Here is a 23692-nt window from a genome sequence, read left to right as displayed (position 1 = left end):
TGTATTAGAATTATTTAGTTTCTATCCAGTCTGTAGAAAATGTGTTTTCTTGAATGTCAGATTCCTAAAAATATGGAAAATGGACTGAGGAGAATCCATTGAGATAACCCAAGCATTTGTAAAAGGATGTGAGTCATAGTATTTTTATAGTCATATTTCTTGGGGAGCTTGATTTCAACTAGCATTCTGAGTTGCATATATCCTATTGTCATTGGCCCCTTCCCTAAGTTAGGAAGCCCATTTTCCTGTTATACCACAGTCCTCAGGGGCTGGCTTGTTGGGTGTAACCAACTGTTTTGCTGTCCTTACTAAACTAATCGATGTGGTGATTGTTAATTGTACCTAAACCTGCTGCCTAAAAGGCAGGTGTGGAACTTAATGATGGTTCAGGCTGTCAGAACTTGAGCCCAGTGGTGACTAATAGTGTAAAATGACATGCCTGATATGGTGGGGTAAGACGCAGACAGCAGTGCTTGTGGAAGAGCCATGGTTATTTGGGAGGCAGAGTTTACTCATGTAGCTCACTTAGGCCCTGTATTTGCTATATGCAACCCAGCCTGGCCTCAGATTAGTGATCCTTCTGACTCATATGTCCAAATGTTGGCATTACTGGCATAAGCTTATTTTTAAAATAGTTGACCATTTGGTTAGCCTTAGGAGATACATTAACACAACTAGAATATTTTCAGTGGTCAAATGAGAGAAGGAGAAACGATGGGACTGTTAAAAAGTTTGAAGAATCAAGTCAGCACACACCTTTAATTCCAGCACTCGGGAGGTAGAGGCCATCAGATCTCTGTGAGTTCAAGACCAGCCTGGTCTATAAGAGCTAGGTCCAGGACAGGTTCCAAAGCCACAGAGAAACTCTGTCTTGGAAAAAAAAAAAAACGTGAAAAGTTTTGTTATGTAGCCAAGGCTGGCCTCGAGCTCTCAGCCACCATCTCAGTCTCTCAGCTACTGGAACTTATGGGCACTCACCACAGTCAGCTCCTGAAAATTTCTGGAACAGTCAAAAATTTGGATTTTAGATGAGAATAAGTTATTAGTATTTTTAGAGATATAAAAACATTATGATTGGGATAAAGTACTTGTAGAAATACATAATGAAATTACATTAGCTTAAAGTAATAAAACAGCAAAGGGGAAATGGTGCTTAAATATATGAAGAAATTACAGATTAAGTAAAATTGGCCATTGTTATTAATTGTTGAAATAGGTAAAGAGGACAAGGAATTTCATCTTGGGCCTCTCTATGTTTTATGTGTGCTTACTGAAAAGTATCTGTAATTTTTTTAAGTGTCAAGAGACCTGGGTTCAGTCGTGGCCAGAACCCTACTTCCTAGTGGCCTGGATCAGGCTTTGACCATATGACTATATACCTGATGCAGCTGCAGAACATCCTCATCGTTAGATTGTAGGACTTCTTATATTTGGTCAGAAGACTCAGATTTTGCCTTTTGTGTGTCTAGCATTAACACCCTTGTGAAGATCAGCAAAAGTGCAGGAGCCATGTTGAAACCACATGCACCCAAACTCATTCCAGCGCTGCTAGAGTCCTTAAGTGTGTTGGAGCCTCAAGTTCTCAATTATCTGAGTCTCCGTGCCACGGAGCAAGAAAAGGTGAGTCTGTTAGTGTGAGTGTTGAGATCCACCCCGTGTCCATAGACAAACTGTAGCTGCTGATGCCTTCACTCTTACACACTACGTGCAATGGGTTTCTTTGTTGGACTTACAGATTTTTATTTTAAACGAAGAAGGCCCTGTCTGTATCATATGTTCTTGTTAGATAAAAATTGACAATCCCCCCGCACTCCCTTAATCAGTCAGGGTTTCTCTGTGTAGCCCTGGCTATGTAGCCCTGGCTGTCCTGGAACTCACTCTATAGACTAGGCTGGCCACTAACTCAGAGATCCATCTCTCTCTGCCTCCCAAGTGCACCACCACCATTCAGCTAAAATTGACAACTTATTAACATAATTTTAACGGTTTAAAAATTACTTTTATATTTTTTAGGGAATGGATTACATTTAGGTGGAGACTTTGGTCTAAAATTTTTCTGCTTTGTTTTATATGACACATTGTTGTATATGACACATTTATTGAGGAAAAAATGAAATCAGCCTAGAAGGATAGAAAGCAATCCCCTAGAGGTTTCCACTGTGAACAGTTTCCTGCGGCTTTTAAACATTCTTTCGTAGTCATAGGCTGCAGAGCCTCCAGTTTAAAAACAAAATCAGAGTTTGATTATTATGTAACTGCTTTTTAATTTAATAGTATATAATGTCTGTTTATGTTTTATTCTTTTTAATTCATTTATACTAAAGTTAGGTGGTTTTATTTTTGTAGGGAGATTTTATAATAAAGGTTATATCCCCTCTTCCTCATTGGAAAATTGAGTAGTATCAGCCTTATAAGCAAGAACCTTACTGTTATATTTTGAATTTTTCTTTTATAGACATTGTCCATTATCTTTTTATACTCTCTTAGCTCCAGCCTTCTTATTATCCCCTCCACCCTGGTGTCCAGCTTAGACCTTATGCTTGGAGCACTGTATCTCCTGAGCTGAATCCCTAACTTTTGGGCTACTAAGTCATCTTTTGCCCAATGTTAATATTTAATAGGCTTGCTTAACTGAAATGTTATTTTGCTTTTAAAATCCATCTGTGATTGAAAACATTGATCAGAAACTCTATCAAATTCAACTCCCCCTTTACAAGTGTCTGAATAATTAGCTGTTTCTGGTTTTGTTTGTTTGTACAGTTAAATTGTAAAGTGAGGTCAAAAGATACTAGAATTACTTTCACCTGATTTCATTATTGACTATTTATTTAAAAGCCTTTAGTTTGGAAATGACCTTCATTGGAGTTTATGTGGCTGATTCCTAACTAATCGAATGTCTTGAGTGACCTGAGTTTGTGCTCTTCAGGCTGCCATGGACAGTGCTCGCCTCAGTGCTGCCAAGTCCTCCCCCATGATGGAGACAATCAACATGGTGAGTTGCCAGTACAACTTCAAAGCTCCTTTGTTCTCTTTAAATGCGGTTCTTCATGAAAACAAGCTGAAAGGAGATGGATGCTTTGATAAAATACTGTGAATGCAATTTTTTCTTTGAAAAATTTTCAGTTTTTAACTAGTATATAAAAAAGTACTTATTTATGGGCATTTTTCTTAATTACTAATAGAATTAAATTTTCTGGATAGCAGAATTAGTCAAAATTTGTGTTACATGGAAAACAACATATTAAGAGCTCTAAGTCCATGTATATTTATGCTTTGATCTTCTTATTTTAGAAAGGTTCAGAGGTGTGTTATTTATTTTATTATTATTACTTTTTGCCTGCCTCTGAGAAATTCTTTGGAGAAGGACCATGAAGGTATAAGCTTAGAAGAATTTTAATGAAATAGATAGCACAGAAGGTTGGTGACAGGAACTGAGCAATCGTGATGTGTTTCAGATGTCAGAAATATTTATAGTGAAGAGGTCATGGTTCTTTGAGATTCTGAGTTCCACAGTTCTCGGAGTCTTGGCAGAGTCACGTTTTGGACATTTCTGTAGTGATTTTTAAGAGCTTGCAAGCTAAGCAGGTCACAGATTGGTTAGGAGTATTTAGTCTTAAGAATTTTATGTCTCAGTTGTATTATTGGGGAAAGTGATAGGAGTATTTAGCAAACATCACTTGGAAATATTCATAAATAAATGAAGTATGTATTTTAAAAATTGTAACAAGCTATGGTGAGTCATATAAGAAATTGACTTATTTGGGGTCAGGTAGGCTAGATCCACTTTGGAAGTCAGTTTTAATTGAGGCATTTTACATTAGATAGAGATTGGTAGAGGAAGATCGAAAGAAGGTCATTTATTAGGTAATCATTTCTTTCCTCTTTTAGTAAATTAATCTTCACTATTTTGTTTTATTCTGTTTTTAATGTTGAACCATTAGTGAGTAAATTTTCTGTTCATTTCAACTGGAGGAAAAACAAACTAGTGATTTTCCAACTTTATGTTAAATTCAGTGGGTTTATATTTGATATCGGTAGTTATTAAGTGAAGATATGGTACTAACTTAATCATTTGCTTAGGCTTGCCTTTGTATTTATTATTTTCTCAAAGTGCCTGCAATATCTTGATGTTTCGGTGCTGGGCGAGCTAGTTCCTAGGTTATGTGAACTGATCAGAAGTGGTGTAGGTCTTGGAACTAAGGTAAGATTTTTTTTCTTTGTGTGTGTATGTGTTGTGTATGCATGTGTGCTTGAAGACAAGTTGTCATGCAGCTAAGGCTGGTCTTCAACTCATTCATTATATAGCATAGGCTGGCCTCAAACTCAAAGTTCTGCCTCAGCCTCCTACTATTGAAAGACATATCATAGGCATGTGCCACCACACCCAAAATGTATATGTGTGTGTGTGTGTGTGTGTGTGTGTGTGTCTGTCTGTCTGTCTGTCTGTCTGTCTGTCTATCTATCTATCTATCTATCTATCTATCTATCTATATATATATATATAGAGAGAGAGAGAGAGCTAAGGATGGCTTTGAACTTTTGATCCTTCTGCCTATATTTCCTATTGCTGGGATTATGAGCTTCATCCTGGTGTACTATCTTACATGCAGTCATGTTCTGCTTGTCTACTTGTTTTAGTAGGATTGTTTCTGGTTGTCATGTAAGTGCTTTTGGATTTTCTGTTATTACCAGTTAATGGATAGGCTCACTCGCCTGTCAAGGAATAATCATTTTAGGTAGTGATTAGAAATTTTTGTGTAAGAGTCAATAAGTGTTTGGGTAGAAAACTTTTTTTTTGAGACTCTTATAAAGGTCAGATACTGCCTTCATCTGCTTATTCTTTTTTTCTGCTGTTAAGTTTTTCGTTGTTGTTATTTTAGACCAGATCTCACTCTGGGTGTCCCCACACTGCCTTCCTGCCTCAAACATGGCAGTGCTGGGATTGCATGTATCACAATCTGAGCTTCATCTCATTATAAAAGAATAAATCATTTCTTCTCTTGGTAAAATTACTTCACTAATTAACATTTCTAAATCAGAAGAGAGCTAAAAATAAAAACACTAATAGTTTTACCTTGCCAGAGGAAAACTCCAGCTGTTTATATCTGAGTGTTTCCCTCCTATGTATATATTCCATATGCATGCCTTCTACATTGTGTTCTGTAAGGGGTGTGTGATACTCTGCTTGAGGCAATATAGCCTTTATCTCACTCAATCAAGGGACATCTGACTTTTTAGCTTTTAGAAAGCTATTAAATAAAGAACCATTCTTCTCTTTGGACACATATAAACTGATGGAATTATTAATGCAATTTTTTGTGATAACTTGTCTTATTCTGAGAGTTTATTCGCAGTGTCTTAAATTCTTGCTCCTAAAACAGTAATCTGTGTTGAACTAGTTTAAAATGTTTTCCTTTCTCTATATTGAATCCCAGAAGAGCTATTAGACTTTGTGTGTTTATTTTTAAATTGTTGGTGCCTAAAAGAAGTGGTTTGATAGAACATTGTGACCTCAAATTTAGACCTTTGTTTTTGTGACCTTAAAGGGAGGCTGTGCCAGTGTCATTGTGTCTTTAACTACTCAGTGTCCCCAGGACCTAACACCTTACTCAGGTGAGTTGTCACATGTATGTGAATACTTTTTCATGGTTGTGTTTATTTCAGAGCTTTAAAAGGAAAATTATTTGGACATGCTTATGTGTTTGCTTCCACTCAAACTTGACCCAGTCATTTTGTTAGCAAGCTTTTATTGTTCTACCAGGAAGTTTCTCAGTGGTGTAAAGAGGTAAAAGTACTTTTCATTCTTTAGAGCTGTTTTTTTCTACTTACAGCTAACTTAACATGAATCTTTTTTTTTCTAGATAGAGTCCTGGTGGAGTTTCTGTATATAGCTCTCATTCTTGTACCTTTTCCAGAATATTTTGGAAAGAGATTATTTTTTAATTTTTAAATCAAATGAATGAAAGAAAGTAGGTAGTACAAATAACATTCAAAAGATCTAAACTACTGTGCAGTAAATCTGATTAATTTCAGGGTTATGGGGTTTTTATTCCTAAAAACATAACAAAATATTTTGCCAACCATACAGTCAGCTGTTTTTATTTATTTCTGTAGGTAAACTTATGAGTGCTTTGCTTAGTGGTCTGACAGATCGGAACAGTGTAATTCAGAAATCCTGTGCATTTGCCATGGGCCACTTAGTTCGGGTGAGTTGGATTTCTTGCTCAGTTAAGTACAGCTCTGGGAACTGTAAAGAAGTGAGCAGGGTTATTTGTTTTGCAGACTTCACGGGACAGCAGCGCTGAAAAGCTGCTGCAGAAGCTCAGTGGCTGGTACATGGAGAAAGAAGGTACCTTTCTTCTCCTTCCGTATGACATTTTAAATTTAGAGCTTAGCCAAAGAGACTACTGTTTCGGGAGAAACATTTTAAATTGGTTTATTTAGATCACTTACTCTGGAAAAAATAGTAATAGTAAATGCTAACAAAATTTTGGTTTCTTCTTCTCTTGAGAACCTATCTACAAGACCTCTTGTGCATTGACTATTCATGCAATTGGAAGATACAGCCCTGATGTATTGAAGAACCATGCCAAAGAAGTTCTGCCCTTGGCATTTCTAGGCATGCATGAAATTGCTGATGAGGAGAAATCTGAAAAAGAAGAATGTAACTTGTGGACTGAAGTGTGGCAGGAAAATGTACCTGGTTAGTAAATGATGGTTGCAAAGTAAATGTGTTTTTTAAGAACACAGCTGGAATTTTTTACTCATATTGTTGATTCATAATTTTCTAAGGACTTGAACACATATCACATTTCATTTTTAGCATATTCTAATTTCTAAGTTTGCAAAGTGCCACTCAGTGCTCTTCTCTTTGACTTGTTGCTGTCTCTGTGAGCGAATATAAACTGTGTCTAAGTAGAACTTTACTTAGGTCAGTAGAGTGTAATTGTGATTTTTATGTGGCTTTAGAGTATTATTGTAGAGCTGTGTTTTTAACCTTAATACACATTAATAATGATGACCTTTTTAAAATAACATCCCTGGTAGTATGTCCAGTTCGTAAACTCCTGCTTTTACAGACAGAAGCAGCACACTGCACAATCGCTGCCTCTATTTAGCAGGTGGTGTGTTTTATCAGTTGACAGTCACTGCTTTAGACAGATGGCACTGACTTAACATTTAAAAATGATTTAAAAAAATTTTTCTTGTCACTTGAGAGGTGTTTTCACTTTTCTTTCTTCTTTTTAAATGTAGGCTCCTTTGGAGGTATTCGGTTATACCTGCAGGAGTTGATTACTATTACCCAGAAGGCTTTACAGTCACAGTCTTGGAAAATGAAAGCCCAGGGCGCAATTGCTATGGCATCAATCGCAAAACAAACAAGCTCTCTAGTACCTCCATATCTGGGAATGATACTGAGTGCTTTGGTGCAAGGCCTGGCTGGAAGAACATGGGCAGGAAAGGTAAGAGAACTATTGGGCTCTGCATCTTTGTATGGGGTAGGAATCTGATTGGACGTGACTTTGGCTTATTTTTACAGCCAGATTTTCTAGCTAGTGGAAGATTATTTCTGATTATCTATGGCATTTTATATCAAAGTATGTTTCATCCCATATGTTCTTGAATAAAGCATAGTAATTTTGGAGATTGGAATACTTTATATATTCAGTCTTACAAGTTACTTCTTAACCTAAACCAGGTCACCATTTTGTGCCCACTGACCTTCAGTAGAGCCTGAATTGGCCATATTGGTCTGCTTCTAATCCTGGCACCAAAGATCCTCATTTCTGGGGCTTGAGAATTTGGAAACCTTTTATACAGTGGCTAGAGAAAAATGTGTATATCGAGTATTCCATGTGGAACATGAGATTGGGGCAATATTTGTACTCTTACTTTGTAAAGGCCACTAGTGGCCACTACAGTAGTGTGGTCATAATAGTGCATTGCCTGATGACCTTGGTTACAAGTTCTTGAGTCTTTATGAATTAGAGATTCATGGTTTGGGTAGAATTCAGTGATGTTCATAAGTGTGTATGTTAGTTTTTGCCATGGTGGTTATAAAATATTCAATGGGGTGATTGTAGTCATATTGCAAAGAATGTGACATATAGGCTTAATAGTATGTCTTCATCCTTAAATTACCAGGAAGAACTACTAAAAGCCATTGCCTGTGTGGTGACAGCTTGCAGGTAAATGTTCTTTTAATGAACATACCATTTCTTAATGTGAAACTTAAAGCTGTAGCGTTTCTTAACTATTGTGATGTTTTTGTTTGGATCTGTAGTACAGAGTTGGAAAAGTCTGTGCCAAATCAACCCACCCCAAATGAAATTCTTCAGGCTGTCTTGAAGGAGTGTTGCAAAGAGAATCTCAAATACAAGATTGTAGCAATCAGCTGTGCAGCTGATGTTTTGAAAGCCACCAAAGAAGACAGATTCCAGGAATTTTCTGACATTGTCATACCCCTCATCAAGAAGGTAATAACTACCTATATCATCCTAGGTTTTCTTCTGTTTTGGTAATGTGTTTTTATTAGGACAAGTTTATCAGCAAAGTAGCAGAAAATTTCCAAAATATTACAACCTCAAACAGAGGGAAGTTTGTCTTGATAGTTGGATCCCCTTTAGGGATCATATTTCTTATACATTATCCTCATGGTCTATGGTTTATCTGGGTCTCAGGCAGATGGCAGAGGAGATGAAGTTAGGATCATAGTAAGTATATAATTCCTCTCAAGGAAAGTTATGGAAACGGAAACATATCACTTTGATTCATGTTCCCTTGGCCAGCACTTAGCCAATAGCCCCATTTAGCAGTAGATGAGACTAGGAAAGGTAATTTTTCATATGGGTACCCTTTTTCCGCCTGTGGGAGGAGGGAGCGAATACCTATATACTGAACAGCTTCTGTCGTAATAAACTCTACCTTGCTGGCATGTACAGATGCCAAGTAATCATTTAGTATGAAGACAAGGAGTATTGTGTGTTGTGTAGTTTACCTCTGCATTGTCTTGGGGGAAACCAGTTGAAAAAAATATGACTGGCTTAGTTTGGAAACTGAAGTACTCTCTTTTTTTTTTTTTTTTTAAAAAAAAAAATAAAGTGGGTATCATACAGAAAGAGGGATATAGTTGGTCTATTTGTTTTGGTTAGTTTTGAGACAGGCTCTTTTTATTATGTAGTGATGGCTGTCCTGAACTCACTATGTAGCTATGTAGACCAGGATAGCCTGGAACTCACAGAGATCCACCTGCCTTTGCCTCCTGAGTGCTGGGATTAAAGGCATGCGCCACCACTTTTGACCTGATCTACTTATTTTTAAAGCATGAAATAGTATCTCTTGTTTTGCTTCTAATTTCTATATATGCTTTTTGTACTAATAAGGCTGTTTAGGTATTTCTGTGATAATGTATGGGTTTTAGAGATTTGTATATTAAGTGGATTATACCTGCTTAGATATAATAGGATAAAAGGGTAGATTGTTCATTCTACTCTGAATAAAAGGGAAAAACTATAACTAGTATAAGAAACTATATACAATAGGAAATAAGTACATCAACAGTCCATTTGCATTTGACAAATTTAGAGAAAATACTTTAATATCTATTCTCATCTTTGGTGAGTCCAAAGTCTTTCTATCATAACTTGCTTTCTGCGTCTGGTAAACTATAACTATCTAATCTTCAGCTTCCTCAGAGACCCAAGAAGGAAATAACTGAGTAAGCAGGAAGTAAAAGCAAAACAGCCTCCAAAATATGTGAGAAATGACAGAAACAGCTGGCTGCCTGGGCAGTCACTCAAAGTTCCTCTGCAACACTGGGGCATCCATCTTTGGCCTATGCGCCTAGCAAATCTGATCGACTTTTCTGTGAAGCAGGATATTCTGTAGGGCTGTCCTTCCTTGTCTTGACAGTGTTTGGGAGTCACTTTCTTTTGTTATGCTAGTCCAGTTAGGACAGAATACTGTCAACCATCAATGCAAGGACATTTTCTTGCCCAATGGCTTACTTTTGCCACAAAGGAAGTAAACTCCATATGGAGTTTTTCAGTGCTCATAATCTTCTCTGAAGTTGATTGGTGCTGCCAGGAATAGACATGTCTCATTGTCATAAAAAGGAGCCTATGTTATTAAAACATCATAAATGCTATATTCTTTAGATCTCTGAAATGTTTGAAGATGACCTGTCTATCTAAAATATATCTTTGTTTAACCCTGAAAGCATACCTAATGTAACTATAAATTCGATTATAATAGGTGACTAATTACTAACCTGTATTTCCTTATTATCCTAAAAATCTGGTAATAATAGCTTTCAAAGACTAGAAATTTGCATTACATTGTTAAATTAGCTGTATGGTACAATCCCTTGAACAAGATTAGGAATGTGTGTATAGTATGTTCTAACCAAATTAATCTCAAATTTGAATCAATCTACAAAATTTGTATATAGTATACAAAAATTCAATCCAATGTAAAACGTTTAAAGCTAGTAGTAGTTTTTAAACATAGATCCAAAAATCTTACCTTTTTATCTTACCATATCTATATCCTCCATTTCTTCTTTTCAGAGTAAATTCAATAATCTACCCTTTTATCCTATCTGTATTCCTTTTTTCTTTTCAAAACAAGAACCTTTAATCTAATTTCCCTTTGTTTAGCTTTTTCCTTGACCATTATCTTTAATAACTTGTAATCAGCAGTCTAAACAAAGACAGATATCCATAATCCATTTTTTTTGGAGAATGTGGGTATAATTTTCTAGGCTACTTCCTACTGATTGGGGACACTGATAATCTTATGGGGACCTAAAGAAAATTTAGGATTATGATCAAGTCCTGACTGAAGTATTCTGTGAGGCTTGATCATCTCAGCTAGCGGTCTTGATGTAGAACTCAGAGGAAACTGCAACAGAGGTGCTCTGAAGTGTTGGATCATCTGGGCCATCCGCTCCTATCAGTGATTTTTCAGGGGATCTTCCTTGATCAAACCTTATTTTTCTTAACCCAGAATGAATCCACAGCCTCTCATTTCCTGTGGGGAAAAAAAGGAAAATCTCTTCTCCAAAGTAATATATCTTTTGACTTAAATTCTGAAGTCAAGGCATTTTCAAAAAAATATAGGTTGGATTAATCCAGCAGCATTTACAATCAAATGTCTTTTAACAACTGTTGCTCCTCCCTTAGCAGCCAAACAAGTCAGTGATGGCACAATAACGTACAATCCAGATTCCATTTAAACTCTATTTTTTAATTTTTATTTTAATTTTTTGTTTTTTGTGACAAGGTTTCTCTGTGTATTTTTGGCTCTCCTGGAACTCACCTGTAGACCAGGCTGTCCTCGAACTCACAGAGATACGCCTGCCTCTGCCTCCCAAGTGCTGGGATTAAAGACTTGTGCCCCCATGCCCAACTACTCTTTCTTTTTTTAAAAGGACTTTTTGTAAACTTTTTCTTTTCTTTCCCAAGGCTACACATATTTTTAAATATACTCTAAACTGTTTAGAGTTTTTTTTTTTGTCTTAATCTGTCTTTACTGTGTATCTCTTACCTTTTTTTGACCACATGGGTCTTTAAATCTGCTCAGCAATATGGCCAGGATTAAAGCTGCAGCTTTGGTGGCTGGCTCTACCCCATTCCTTAGCTTTTTTTTTTTTTTTTGAGTGGAAGCCAGATTTATTACTACAACTCTTTGTAGTTTCTAGGTCCATGCCACCACCAAGAAACATGCCACTGGCTGCTCATAAACACCATTTAAGTATTTGGTGGCATTGCCTCTTTAAAAGAACTGTAAGGGTTTTGCTACAAACACTAAGTCAGGAAGTCTCTTTTAAAGGAGCCATGCCTCTGCTCGCCCCAGCACACAGAGCCTACTGTGCTCAAGACAACCACTGAAACTGCTCTTGACTCTGTTCTTGTCTGTCTAGAATTCTTTTTAAAAAATTTTCTCAGACTTTATGTGGAAATTCTTTCCAAACATTTGGGTGCCAATTGTAGCACAACTAATAAAACCCCAGAGACAGAAATTGGGGTTCTACCCGAAGACCAGGAAAGCAAACCAGCCAGCTGTTGGTTCTTACTTCAGCCTCAGTCCGAAAATAATGGCTCTGCCTCCATGAAACCTCAGAATGAGACTGTGTGTGAGAGCTGTCTCCTCCTGTCTTATAATCCTCTCTAGTGCTGAGATTAAAGGTGTGCACCTCTACTCCAGGTTTCTATGGCAAACTAGTGTGGCTACTGGGATTAAAGGACCACTGCCTGGTCCATAAGACTGATCAGTGTGGCTGTTTCACTCTCTGAAGTTCAGGCAAGTTTTATTTATTATAATATAAATGAAATATCACATCTGCTAGCTGATTACACCTGCTAGCTGATTGAATTACTTCTTGCTTCTTTATCAGTTTTTCAAGGGTTTGTGTTTGGAACATTGTCAAGTTCTTTCCATCTTTAATTCTCTTGATTCAAATGCAGGTCTTTTTAGGTTATGCTCAAAATAGTACATATATAGCTTTTCTATTTTCATTTTCAAATATTTTTAAAGTATTTCTCAAATTTATTAGAAATGTATGCTCTTAATACAAACAGAAGAAATCATGGTAAAGAACTTAGCATTTAGTCCTTGGTCAGTATCTCCTGTTCTACACTCTGATTGTTTAATAAGTGTAACCTTGAAGAAGGAAATACTAGTTTAATAAGTGTAACCTTGAAGAAGGAAATACTAGTTTAATAAGTGTAACCTTGAAGAAGGAAATACTAGAATTTTCTTTCCTTTTCTTTGAAATGTCCTAGAACTCACTTGAAAGCATGGGAGTCCGGAGCAGCAAAGCCGAAGATGAAAATGATAAGGAAAGAGAGCTGCAGCTGGAGTCTCTGCTGGGCGCCTTCGAGAGCTTGGGCAAAGCGTGGCCCAGAAACCCAGAAACCCAACGTAAGCACCAGAGCACAGTACTTGTACAAGTGCTGTAGCCAGAAATCACTTAGCAAGAACACAGTTTCCGCATGGCTTAGTAATAGCACTTATATAGTCCAAATATTAATAGTGAGAATTATCATATACCCATTTTATTCTTACATCAACATATAAGTACATGGATCGCTGTATTATTGAGAGATACTTTAAGAAAGTATCACAGGGGGCTGGAAAGATAGCTAACCCACTGGCTGCTCTTTCAGAGGACCCGATGAGTTTGATTCCTAGCACCCACATGGCTCACAACCATCTATAACTCCTGTCCCAGGGCATCCAGGAGCATCAGGTACCCATGTGGTGCACAGATAGACATGTGGACAAAACACTCATATACAAAATAAGATAAAAGTAAAATACATTTTTAGAACCAAAATATCACAAACTGTAAGGCTTAATTAAACAACAGAATTTTTTTTCTAATTTTGATGGATAGAATTTCAAGATCAAGTTGTTGATAGGGTTGACTTCTTCTAGGATTTCTCTCTACTTAGCTTTGAATGGTTACCTTTCCCTCTGTTGCTGTGTCCTGATCTCTTGTAAGGGGATTGGATTAGGATCTACCCATATGATTTCTTTAAATATTGTGTCTTTTAGTATAATACAAGAATGTTAGGGGATACAATTGAGCTCATAGCAATCATGATGCATTTTATGTAGATATTTGACTATAAAGGAGTTTTGTTACTCTTGATTATGTCCATAACTCTTTTCTGAGAAGCCGAAAGTATTAGAATTCCTTCCTTGCAAAATTGCTGGCCTTGCTAGCAAGTCTTCAGTAAGCAAGTGATAACTATTTTATAGAGAAACTCATGGCAGAGATTTTCAGAACTAAATATATATTTTTCAAAGGATTAAGAAGTAAGCCATGATTATTGGTTCAAGTCATAGTTACAGCCCATTGACAAGACCTTAAATTTGAGCAGATGCTAAATACTTTGTCTTGTTCTGAGAACTACACTCTGTCCCAATGAATATCCCTGTACTAATTATTTATATATGTTAACTCAGGTTTAATATTTTCTTTGAGCCAATTATTCTTTGTGTAACATGAAGAATTTCTCAAAAGAAACGATCAATTTGTGAGTGGTATTATGAACTATAGTGAAAGTCGGATTGCTTGATTAACTCTTGCTTGATAGCTAGAGAAAGATAAAGTGGGGAATTCCATAAGAAAGATAACAATATAAACAAGAGTTTGACAGAAGGCTTAGAGATATACATTTGTTTACCAGTTTCTGAGCAGAGAACCAATGTATTTTCTTTAAGAATTCAGTGTTACAAACTAGCTTCTCACTTTTCATAGTATCAGTTGTAATTTCTGGGTTTTGTGTCCCTTTGAAAGAGAGACACAAACCACAAATTGTTAGGAAGTAATCTCAGGGTAGAATTTTTACTCCTTATGTTTTATATTTAAACCATATAAATTTTATAGTAGCTATCCAACTAATGTCCTCTTGGTCCCATTTATCCCAGGGTAGGTATGAATGTGGCCCAACATATTGAAGATGATGTCACATTGCAGTGTCAGAAGTTTGGAGAGCTCTATTCTAAGCATTTAAGACCAAATCCTATCAGTTTTTAATTTAATTTTATTTTATTTTATTATTTTTATTTCGTATTCTTATTTGCTATTATCTATCATACAAACACCATTCAGATTTTTTTTTGGTCATTTTTTAGTTTTTTATTTTTTATTGAGTTTTTGCTCTTATCTGTTAGTATAATATTGTGTGATTATGGAAACACTTGTGATTGGACTAGTTTATGATAAAAGACTACTGACTGTTGATAATCCCATAGCTGGCAGAGGACTCTAGAGGGTTCTCAAGGGTTCTGCACTTTTATTTCATTAAGGAAATTTACAAGGGAAGGGAAGTGTGTGGCTAATCTGCTACCTTTATTCTGTGGAAGACAAAATGCCTTAACAGCAAGCTGTTAGAACAGATGTGTATTGGGGGTGGGGAGGCTCTAATCAAGGAAATTTTCTTGGAAATTAGATATAAAATCCTGCTAAGAATTTGGGGAAAATTCGTGTCCTTAATTAAAAGCATTTATTGTCCCTCACTTTCCTCCACTTTTTCTTTCTTTTAATGCTTCGTTTTTTTCTCTGTCTCTCCTTTGTTATCTTTTCCCTTTTTACTTATTCCCTCCTCTGTCCCACTTCATCTTTTTCCCAGGTTGTTATCGTCAGGAGCTGTGCAAACTGATGTGTGAACAGCTAAGACTCAGCACATGGAAAGTGCAGCTAGGTGTACTCCAGTCGATGAACGCCTTTTTCCAGGGGTAATTTGCTTCATGATTCAGGTTTTTATTTTATTTCCCTATTGAATGGAATTCTTAACATTTCACATTTTTTATTGAAAATAGATTCTTTTCTCATACAATATATCCTGATTATATTTTCCCTCCTTCTGCTCCTCCCAGTTCCTCCCTGCTTCCCTCCTCTTGGATCTGCTCTCTCTGTCTCTCATTATAGAAGAACAGGCTAACAGATAACAACCAAAAGTGGCAAAGCAAAAATTATCATATCAGTGTTGTACATGGCAACCCAACAGGAGGAAAAGAGTCCCAAGAGCCAGCACAAGATTCAGAGACCCACTCGTTCTCACAGTCAGGAGGCCCATACAATACTAAGCTAGGAGCTATAATGTACGCACAAAGGACCTGGTGTAGACCATGCAGATCTGGTGCATGCTACTTCACTCTCTGTGAGCCCATATATGCCTGCCTTAGTTGATTCAGAGGGCTTTGTCCTCCTGGTGTCCGTCATCTCTGGCTCTTACAGCCTTTCCACCTCTTCTTCCAAGGATGCTATGAAGGAAGGGATTTGATGTAGACCTCTCATTTAGAATCTCTCTCTCTCTCTCTCTCTCTCTCTCTCTCTCTCTCTCTCTCTCTCTCTCTCTCTCTCTCTCTCTCTCTCTCTTGTCTAGCTGTGAGTCTCTGCATCTGTTCTCATCTACATCTGCAGGAAGCATTTCTGATGATGACTGGATAAGGCATTGATCTATGAGTATAACAATATCATTAGGAGTCATTTTATTGATACCTTTTCTTTTTAGACCAGTGTTTGGTTTTACCCTAGGTCTCTGGGCTACCTAGTTTTTGGTTCTTGGCTACCTAGCAGTGTTAGATATGGATTCCTTCTCATGGAGGGGACCTTCAGTCAGATCAGGCACTGGTTGACTGCTCACCCAACTTCTGTACACTAGTGTACTTTGCAAGCAGGACAGCGTGTAGGGCAAAGGTTTGTGACTGTTGGTGTCCACATTTCTGTGTTGGTAGACTGCAGAGTACCTTTTGACACCAAAGAGACCAGAATGTAGGGGTGAAGGCTCCATGTAGACAACCAGCTTGACATCTCCGTGTTCAATGAGTGTGTTGTTATCCTGGGCAATGCAGCCCCACTATCAGTTTGTAGAGAGCAACCCTTTGTCTTAGCAACAGCCTGGCTTGTTTGAGGATTTCCTTGGAACCCCCTCCTTGGCCAACAGCTCATTTGAATGCAGCCCAACCCCATAAACCTCACTTGGCTACAAGCGATGGCCAGTTGAGACTCCTTTTTCCCCATTACTAAGAGTCGTCATTATGATCACCTTCATAGATTCCTGGAAGTTTTCACTGTACTAGGTTTCCACCCCACCCCACAAATTGGCCCCCAGTTCCAGCCATCTCTGTCCACCCTCTTTCCCTCCACCCCATCTCCTTCACACCTTGTTGTTCCCTGTTCCCTTCCCATCTGCCCCCAGTTTGCCTTTAAAATCTATTTTCTCCTCCCAGGAAGATTCATGCATATTCCCCTTTATCCCTCCTCTTTATCTGACCTTTTTGGGTCTGTGGATTATATCTTGGTTATCATTTACTTAACAGCTAATATCCACATATAAGTGAATATATACCATATTTATCTTTCTAGGTCTGGGTTGCCTTAGGATAATTTTTTGTAATTCTATCCATTTGCCTATAAATTTCATAGTGTCTTATTTTATAACAGCGGAATAATACTGCATTGTGTACATTTACACAATTGTATAACTAATGTAGACACTACTAGTTTATGAAATAACATGATAAAGTGATATGTACAGATAGAAATTGTGCTAGGAAGGTTTTAAACTGTTCTTTTATGATTAACATGTATCACTTATGTTTCTAGGTTAATGCTTTTGGAAGAAGAACATGCAGATTCTGAAGCTCTGGCTGAAATTCTTCTTGAAACTTGTAAATCAATTACTTATTCTTTAGGTGAGTGAATAACCAGAACTTGAATAGTTTTTTGTTGCTGTTGTTTATTTTGTTTCTGGTGCTGGTACTGGTGATCAGGCATAGTCCTTCATTCATGCTCCTAGGCAGGCACTCTACCACTGAGCTACATCTTCGCCTCTTTTTGTTTTGAGTCAGGGGCTCTATGCTGCCGAGGTTGGGATTGAATTTATGGCTTTAGTCACCCAGGTAGCTAGGATTATAAAGACACAGTGACTGGCAATTCTTTTTTTTGTTTGTTTTTTGGTTTTTTTTCGAGACGGGGTTTCCCTGTAGTTGACCGGCAATTCTTATAAAGGAAAGCATTTAATTGGAACTGGCTTATAGTTTCAGAGGTTTAGTCCATTGTCATCATAGTGGAAAACATGTGCAGACAGACATGGTTCTGGAGAGGTAGCTGAGAATTTTACATCTTGATCCACAGGCAGAAGGAGAGTGAGTACCACTCTGGGCTTAGCTTGAGTGTATGAGACCTCAATGCCAGCCCCCATAGTGACACACTTTCTCCAGCAGGGTCACAGCTACTCCAACAAGGTCTTATATTCTAATAGTGCCACTCCCTGTGGTCCAAACATTCAAACACATGAGTCTATGGGGGCCATTCTTATTCAAACCACTACAATCACCGCACTTAGCTTAAGTAACCCTGATTTTAAAACTAAGGAGCTGAGTCTCTGCTGTGGGAGCGCATTCTGCTCCTTCAGCCAATAGCGTTTAAGATACCAGCCCACTTGGGCATGGTCTCTTATAGTTTAAAAAGCAGTGGGAACCGTGCGCCTGCTCTCTGTTAAATCCAGCAACCAGAACAGGAGCTGTCCAGGCTGGCCTCGAACTCACTGAGATCCTCCTGCCTCTGCCTCCAAAGTACTGGGATTAAAGATATACACCACCATGTTGGGCCTTTATAGTTTCTTTTCAACTGGTACACTCCTTCAGCCTTTCTTTCTCTTACATATACTCATAATTTTGAAGGCTAAAACCTTCCCCTCTCTTCTTTTTAGAAAAAAAAATAGTTATCATTTTTTTTTTGACATTTCCTCAGGCTTGGATCTAGCTTATGAGTTCTGAAGTTAATATGTTTTTCCTCATTTCAAGAGGCATGCAGTGTTAACAGCTTTCCTGATTTTTCAATGTTAATTTTGTTTACCAAATCAATGTACTATGGATTTTCTCTCTTATTATCATTCTTATTTTTTCCTCATGTCTAACAGTATACTTTAAGATCATTAAAATAATCTCCTCTTCAAAACTGCATCTATTAAACAGCTTATGAGAAGACACTATATGATCATGTAAATATACTTTTCTTCAAAGTTTATTCTTTAGATTTTGCATGCATTGGTGATTCTTCTCTGAGCCAGTTTTTTTTCTATGTTTTTTTCAACTCTAGTCCTTTCTCCACATTAATTGTTTGGTAGTTGGTATTTTATTTTGAACAAGATTCTTCTTTTTCTATTTATTTATTTATGCATCATTAACTGGTATTGATTCATACCACTCCCATCATCCCACAAACCTCTTAATGTTTTATAATTGATTTTTTTTTTTAGGATTTTTTTAAAGTTATGTGTATATACAAATGAGTATTAGTGTTCACAGAGGCCAGAGGTGTTAGGTTCTTATGGAATTGAAGTTACAGGCTATTGTGAGCTGCCAGTGTGGGTGCTGTGACTTGAACACTGGGCCTCTGTGTGAGGATTACATGGTGCTGAGCCATCTCTCCAGCCCTGATTTTTTTCATTAATTAGTTTGTTATTTACTTGTCTTAGCTGTGGCTAATGGAAGTGCCTTCAAGCTGGTTCCCTTGTCCTTTAACTGGGGCACTATTCGTTTTTGCAGTACTTTACTTCTCTTGATTTTGATGCATACTAATTTTGGATAGGCATTTTCTCCAAAAATTGAGTACCTTTTGTGAAAGTGTGTACCAAAAAAGATTGTTTTAGTTGTAATTCTTGGAAGTAGCATGCTTTTGTGGATATAGAGCTAGAAACTAACAAAATTGTCTTTTCAGGTTTCTAGGTATCCCTTGATGATGATCTTTGAAATCATCATCTTTGAGGATCATTGAAATCAAATACCTGTCTTACGTGGTGATGACTGTTTGTTTGGGATAGTATCTTTTGATCTCCCACATCTAAGATGGGTCTTTTAAATATTACCACTTAGGGCTAATATATTTGGCTATCTATATTTGGCTGTCTACAGTGCCTTGAAATAATAAATGAAGACATATAGCTTAAGTATTTGATAATAATTAGCAAATAGAAGTTTACTTCAAAAGTGAATCCACAGAGTTTTAACTTTTTATGTTTCAGTAACAAGAATTTAATCTTGGGAGTTCTGTCTTTGAAATATACTTATGATTGCATATGTTTCTTCTTAGAAAATAAGACTTACTCATCTGTGAGAACAGAAGCTTTATCTGTGGTAGAATTACTGCTTAAGAAACTTGAAGGTGAGTTATGATTAGAACACCAGAGATTCAGGATACTTCATGGCATGCACTTCAGAAATTTTATTTCTGTTTTTGCTGATGATATAAAATACACATTAATGTATATGCACCTACAAGTAGAGAACTACTTGTAGAGAACTAAAGTCACTAAATTTTAAAGATTTAAATTTTGTTCTCTGTGTTTATATATTTCTGATAAATTAGTAAGCTGTAGTTATCTTGAAGTAGTACAGTCTTACTTAGTCTTGGTTAATCACAAGAAGTGGTCACGATGACTGAGCAGAGCTTGTGGTGTGCATGGAAACAGGACACAAGGACCCACTTGAGTTGACCTTTTAGACAAAAACATGTTTTTAGTCCTACTTGATTTCTTTCTTTTTGTCTTTAAGAAACCTTATAAATTCTCTGTTGTGTCAATGGTAGAAGAAAAGCAGCTTCTTTTTTTCCTCCTGTGTTATTTATCTATGTCTGGTTTCAAAAAGAGGACCATTCCCCTTCCTCCTTCACTTCTACTCCTTTTCCTATTCTATTCCTTGAATTAATAGTGCAGAAGATGAGACAGTTTTCAACACAACCTTGAGAATTTGGTGTTTGTACTTTTTCCTCTTTTTTGCTTAGCAGCACCTATTCTAGGGCGCTGCAGAATGGGCCCTTTAGACTCGTGACTTACATTAAATATTTCATGGTGTATTTTTATTCTTAAAATCAAAAAAACCTAGGCACTTAACCATGTGATTGAATTACCGGTTTTCCAGATAGATATTAATATGTTCTAGATGATGAAAGTGAAGTTAAACAACTTCTTGAAGCTGGGCATGGTAATATAGGCCTGTAATCCCTGACTTGAGAGGTAGAGGCAAGAGGATCAGTTTAAGGCCAAGTCTAACTGCATGAGATGCATCAATAATTACTTGCTTGAAGTCATGTCACTAGAAAGTGACAGAGCGTTATAAATGGAGTTGAGATTTACTGTGCTTTCTTGTTTTTTAAATTTTTCAGTATGTATCTAGTTCTCCAGGGCTTCTGTTAAGAAAGGGGTAATATAAAGTGTTATCTACTTAAACTGTCCAGTTACGAAACTTACTACTTTCTTGGCATGCAAATTACTAAATAGCCCTCGGTTGTGGGTGAGATGACTGTTTTGCTCCTACACTTTGTTACTTCATTCTTCCCACTTTGCTATTCATCCTGGGGAAGGGGTAAAACTCCCTGACATTCTTTTAGGCTGTTGTCAGGGATTGGGTTTGAGACACCTATCCAACCTGTGATTGTTAAATACTGTTCTCTTAATTATAGAGTTGCTGTATAGATATAGGATATATGGAAGAAAAAGTAAGAGTGTTTTCCTTGCTTGTTCTATGATTTTCTTTCTGTTTTCTTTCCATTCAGAAGCTAAACAGTGGGAAAGTTTGACAGCAGAATGCAGAAAACTCTTGGTTGAGTCTTTAGCTACTATGGAGACAGACAACAGACCTGAGCTGCAGGAGAAAGCCTCAGTATTGAAGAAAACACTTGAAAGTCTGGAATGAATGAGAATGGGAAGAAACAAACAAGTGCCATGTTCTTTTGGGTTTGGAAGTTTGGAAATGGTGGTATTCTTTAAAAACCAAGTGGGGGGAAGTAAAGATTATTCTGTAGCATGCATCATTCCTTGGCTGAAATAAAAAAAAAAGCCTTAAATTTTGCTCCTTTATTAGCTTTATTTTACTTGTCTTTAAAGTATGTGGGCTACGTGAGCTTAATAGAACTTGGGTTTTCAAAAGGTAGTTGTAAATAAGCCTGCCAGCCGTCACTGCTAAAAGAACAGAAACTATTATAAATGAAATATAGAGCAAGCTGGATTAAAATCTCAGAGCTACGTCCAAGCTGATGTTATTGCGGGAAGGGATTCTGTAAGTCACTCAGTTTATGCACACTTCTTGCATACCCAAAGTAATAGGATTGGGGAAGACAGTTTCCTTTCCAAGGCTGGAGTCAAGGCCACACCCAGAGTTTAATTTCCTGTCCTGGATACTTTTCTCAGCCTGCTACCAAACCAGTGTTTACCTTGCCCTACCCTAGAAATTCCCAAAAGGATGTCATACAACAGATATGTTGCATATATGGTATATGTAACATATACCAGAGCTCAACTGACTCTTAGCACTGGGTTCTTGAAAGTCAGATGCTACGCATTTCCTTGTGTAGCTAGTCAGTTTTTAGGAAGTGGCTGTTCAGCATGTTTATAGGTGGGCAATAATTTGGGTTCCATAAAATTCTGATGGAAGTCCTTTCACTGGGATATGAAAATAGATGGGAACAAGATTGTTTTTCTGTCTGCATTTGTGATTATGGAGTTTTCCAAAATCTAAAACAACAGTAAAATTTAGAGACTGCCTTGGTTTAGACCACTTAAAATCTCAGAGTTGTAACGGTAACATTTCTCACGACATTATTGCCATGTGTACAGTGTGGCAGGGCAGATAGATAGAAAGCCTTTTATTTAGCTGGCTAAGAATTTCTCTTTCTTAAATGCCCTTTCTCAAATTGCCATGAGGAAAACTGTTGCCAGGGTCTTTCCCTGCTTTCTGCTGCTCCTGCCCCTGCTGAAGGGTGCAGAGTTGGTTTAACGTGTTTATGGTGAGCTAAAAACCAGCTTGTCTTGAGTTCTGGAGCACAGAATTGACTTACACGATTAGTACTGTCCCTTGATGACATCAACATGGAATCTGTGTTCCATATTTTTGGTGGAAATTCCATCTTTATTATTTTGGTATTCTCCAGACCAGTGTATTTAAAATATTTTTAACTGTGACTCACAATGAAAATAACCTTTTACATCATGACCCAGAATATGTGTGTGTGTGCGTGCACGTGTTTATGTATGTTTGAATGTAAAATCTTCAACTGAAATAAATATTTCATGAAGAAGTAGTTGCTGAGTTTGCTAACCTCCATCTCTCTGTGTGTCACAGCTGTGAGTGTTCTTCAGACTCACTAGATTCGTATCCCAGTTCACAACTGCGTTGCTGTTCACGAGGGGACAGTACTGTTGTTGATAGTACCTAAACTGTTACTGTGTTTGAGATTGTTTCCGATTGGAAAACGGTTTATAACGAAAATATTCAGTGCTCACTCAGTATCATCTTTGCTGATACTGGGCTGTGCTAGTGAGTTTGCAGAACATCGTGAATTTTAAGGGATCTATTGTAGAATTGCATTTAAGGATGGATTTTGTTTTAAAGAAAAACAAATGGCTTCAAATGTTTCTCAGAACACTAGCCTCTCAGGACTCGGTGTTTTTGAGTCAGTATTGAATGCACTAAGGACCTATCTGGCTTTTCCTTTGTAGTATCCAGGGTATTCTGGGCAGGAATACAATGCCGGTCAGGTGTGTCGAAGGTGAGAATGTAAGGGTAAGAGTGAAGTTCTTGGTCTGTAGCAAATATTGAAACCTCATCCAATTTTATGCTTTTTATTTGATCCTGGGATTTCCCTTGGTGCTGAGAGCGGTGCTGAGACGCCTGGACCCTAGTGCTGCTGAACTGCATTCTTCCCTCTCCCGAGCACACTTCCAGTTTACACTAATGCCTTCATGTTTGCCAGCCAGAACACGTTCACAGCTAGTAATGTGTGTTCCTGTTTCAAATGCAGTTTGTAGTTGGAATACATTTTTTATTTATTTTAAAAGGTTAATAACTAGGACTTGGTAATTGTGAAATGTTAGTACCGGTGACCAAGTGATAAAAGTACATTCATATATCATCAGTCTCTGCGCAAAAGCAATCTTGAACAGGTTTGATTTTTCTCTATATATTCACTGTATTTGCCACACAGATAACTAATTCCTTATTCCGGCCGTTAGTTCACTAACTAAATCTTTATTGATAAGTGAAAAGGAGATGTTTGAAATGTGGCAGTTGGATTAAACATGAAAATGATCTATGGTTTTGGTAGTCAAGAGCAGCTGTTTCATTGAATGTTTGTACCCAATTTACAGTTCCCAGGGGATCTTGTCTACAACATAGT

General features: G+C 37.2%; 1 protein-coding gene across 5 annotated transcripts in view; it reads left to right on the top strand.

The window, feature by feature from the left end:
• Nucleotides 1-21364, top strand: part of Ecpas (Ecm29 proteasome adaptor and scaffold) — a 115425-nt gene extending 94061 nt beyond the window's left edge. For all 5 annotated transcript variants that reach the window (XM_038346942.2, XM_038346940.2, XM_038346939.2 and 2 more), the window contains 15 exons: nt 1470-1620; nt 2927-2992; nt 4112-4201; nt 5547-5613; nt 6115-6206; nt 6283-6349; nt 6512-6703; nt 7255-7463; nt 8146-8189; nt 8285-8477; nt 12786-12924; nt 15144-15249; nt 17123-17211; nt 19613-19684; nt 21074-21364. In XM_038346942.2, the coding sequence (XP_038202870.1) occupies nt 1470-1620; nt 2927-2992; nt 4112-4201; nt 5547-5613; nt 6115-6206; nt 6283-6349; nt 6512-6703; nt 7255-7463; nt 8146-8189; nt 8285-8477; nt 12786-12924; nt 15144-15249; nt 17123-17211; nt 19613-19684; nt 21074-21213 (1717 nt within the window). In that variant the 3' untranslated portion in view covers nt 21214-21364. The remainder of the gene's footprint in view (nt 1-1469; nt 1621-2926; nt 2993-4111; nt 4202-5546; nt 5614-6114; nt 6207-6282; nt 6350-6511; nt 6704-7254; nt 7464-8145; nt 8190-8284; nt 8478-12785; nt 12925-15143; nt 15250-17122; nt 17212-19612; nt 19685-21073) is intronic.
• Nucleotides 21365-23692: the final 2328 nt, after the last annotated feature.

This window comes from Arvicola amphibius, chromosome 11, assembly GCF_903992535.2.
Source record: "Arvicola amphibius chromosome 11, mArvAmp1.2, whole genome shotgun sequence".
NCBI classification, from domain to species: Eukaryota; Metazoa; Chordata; class Mammalia; order Rodentia; family Cricetidae; genus Arvicola; species Arvicola amphibius.
The sequence above is the reverse complement of the archived record's forward strand: the minus strand, read 5'-3'. Positions and strand labels throughout refer to the sequence as shown.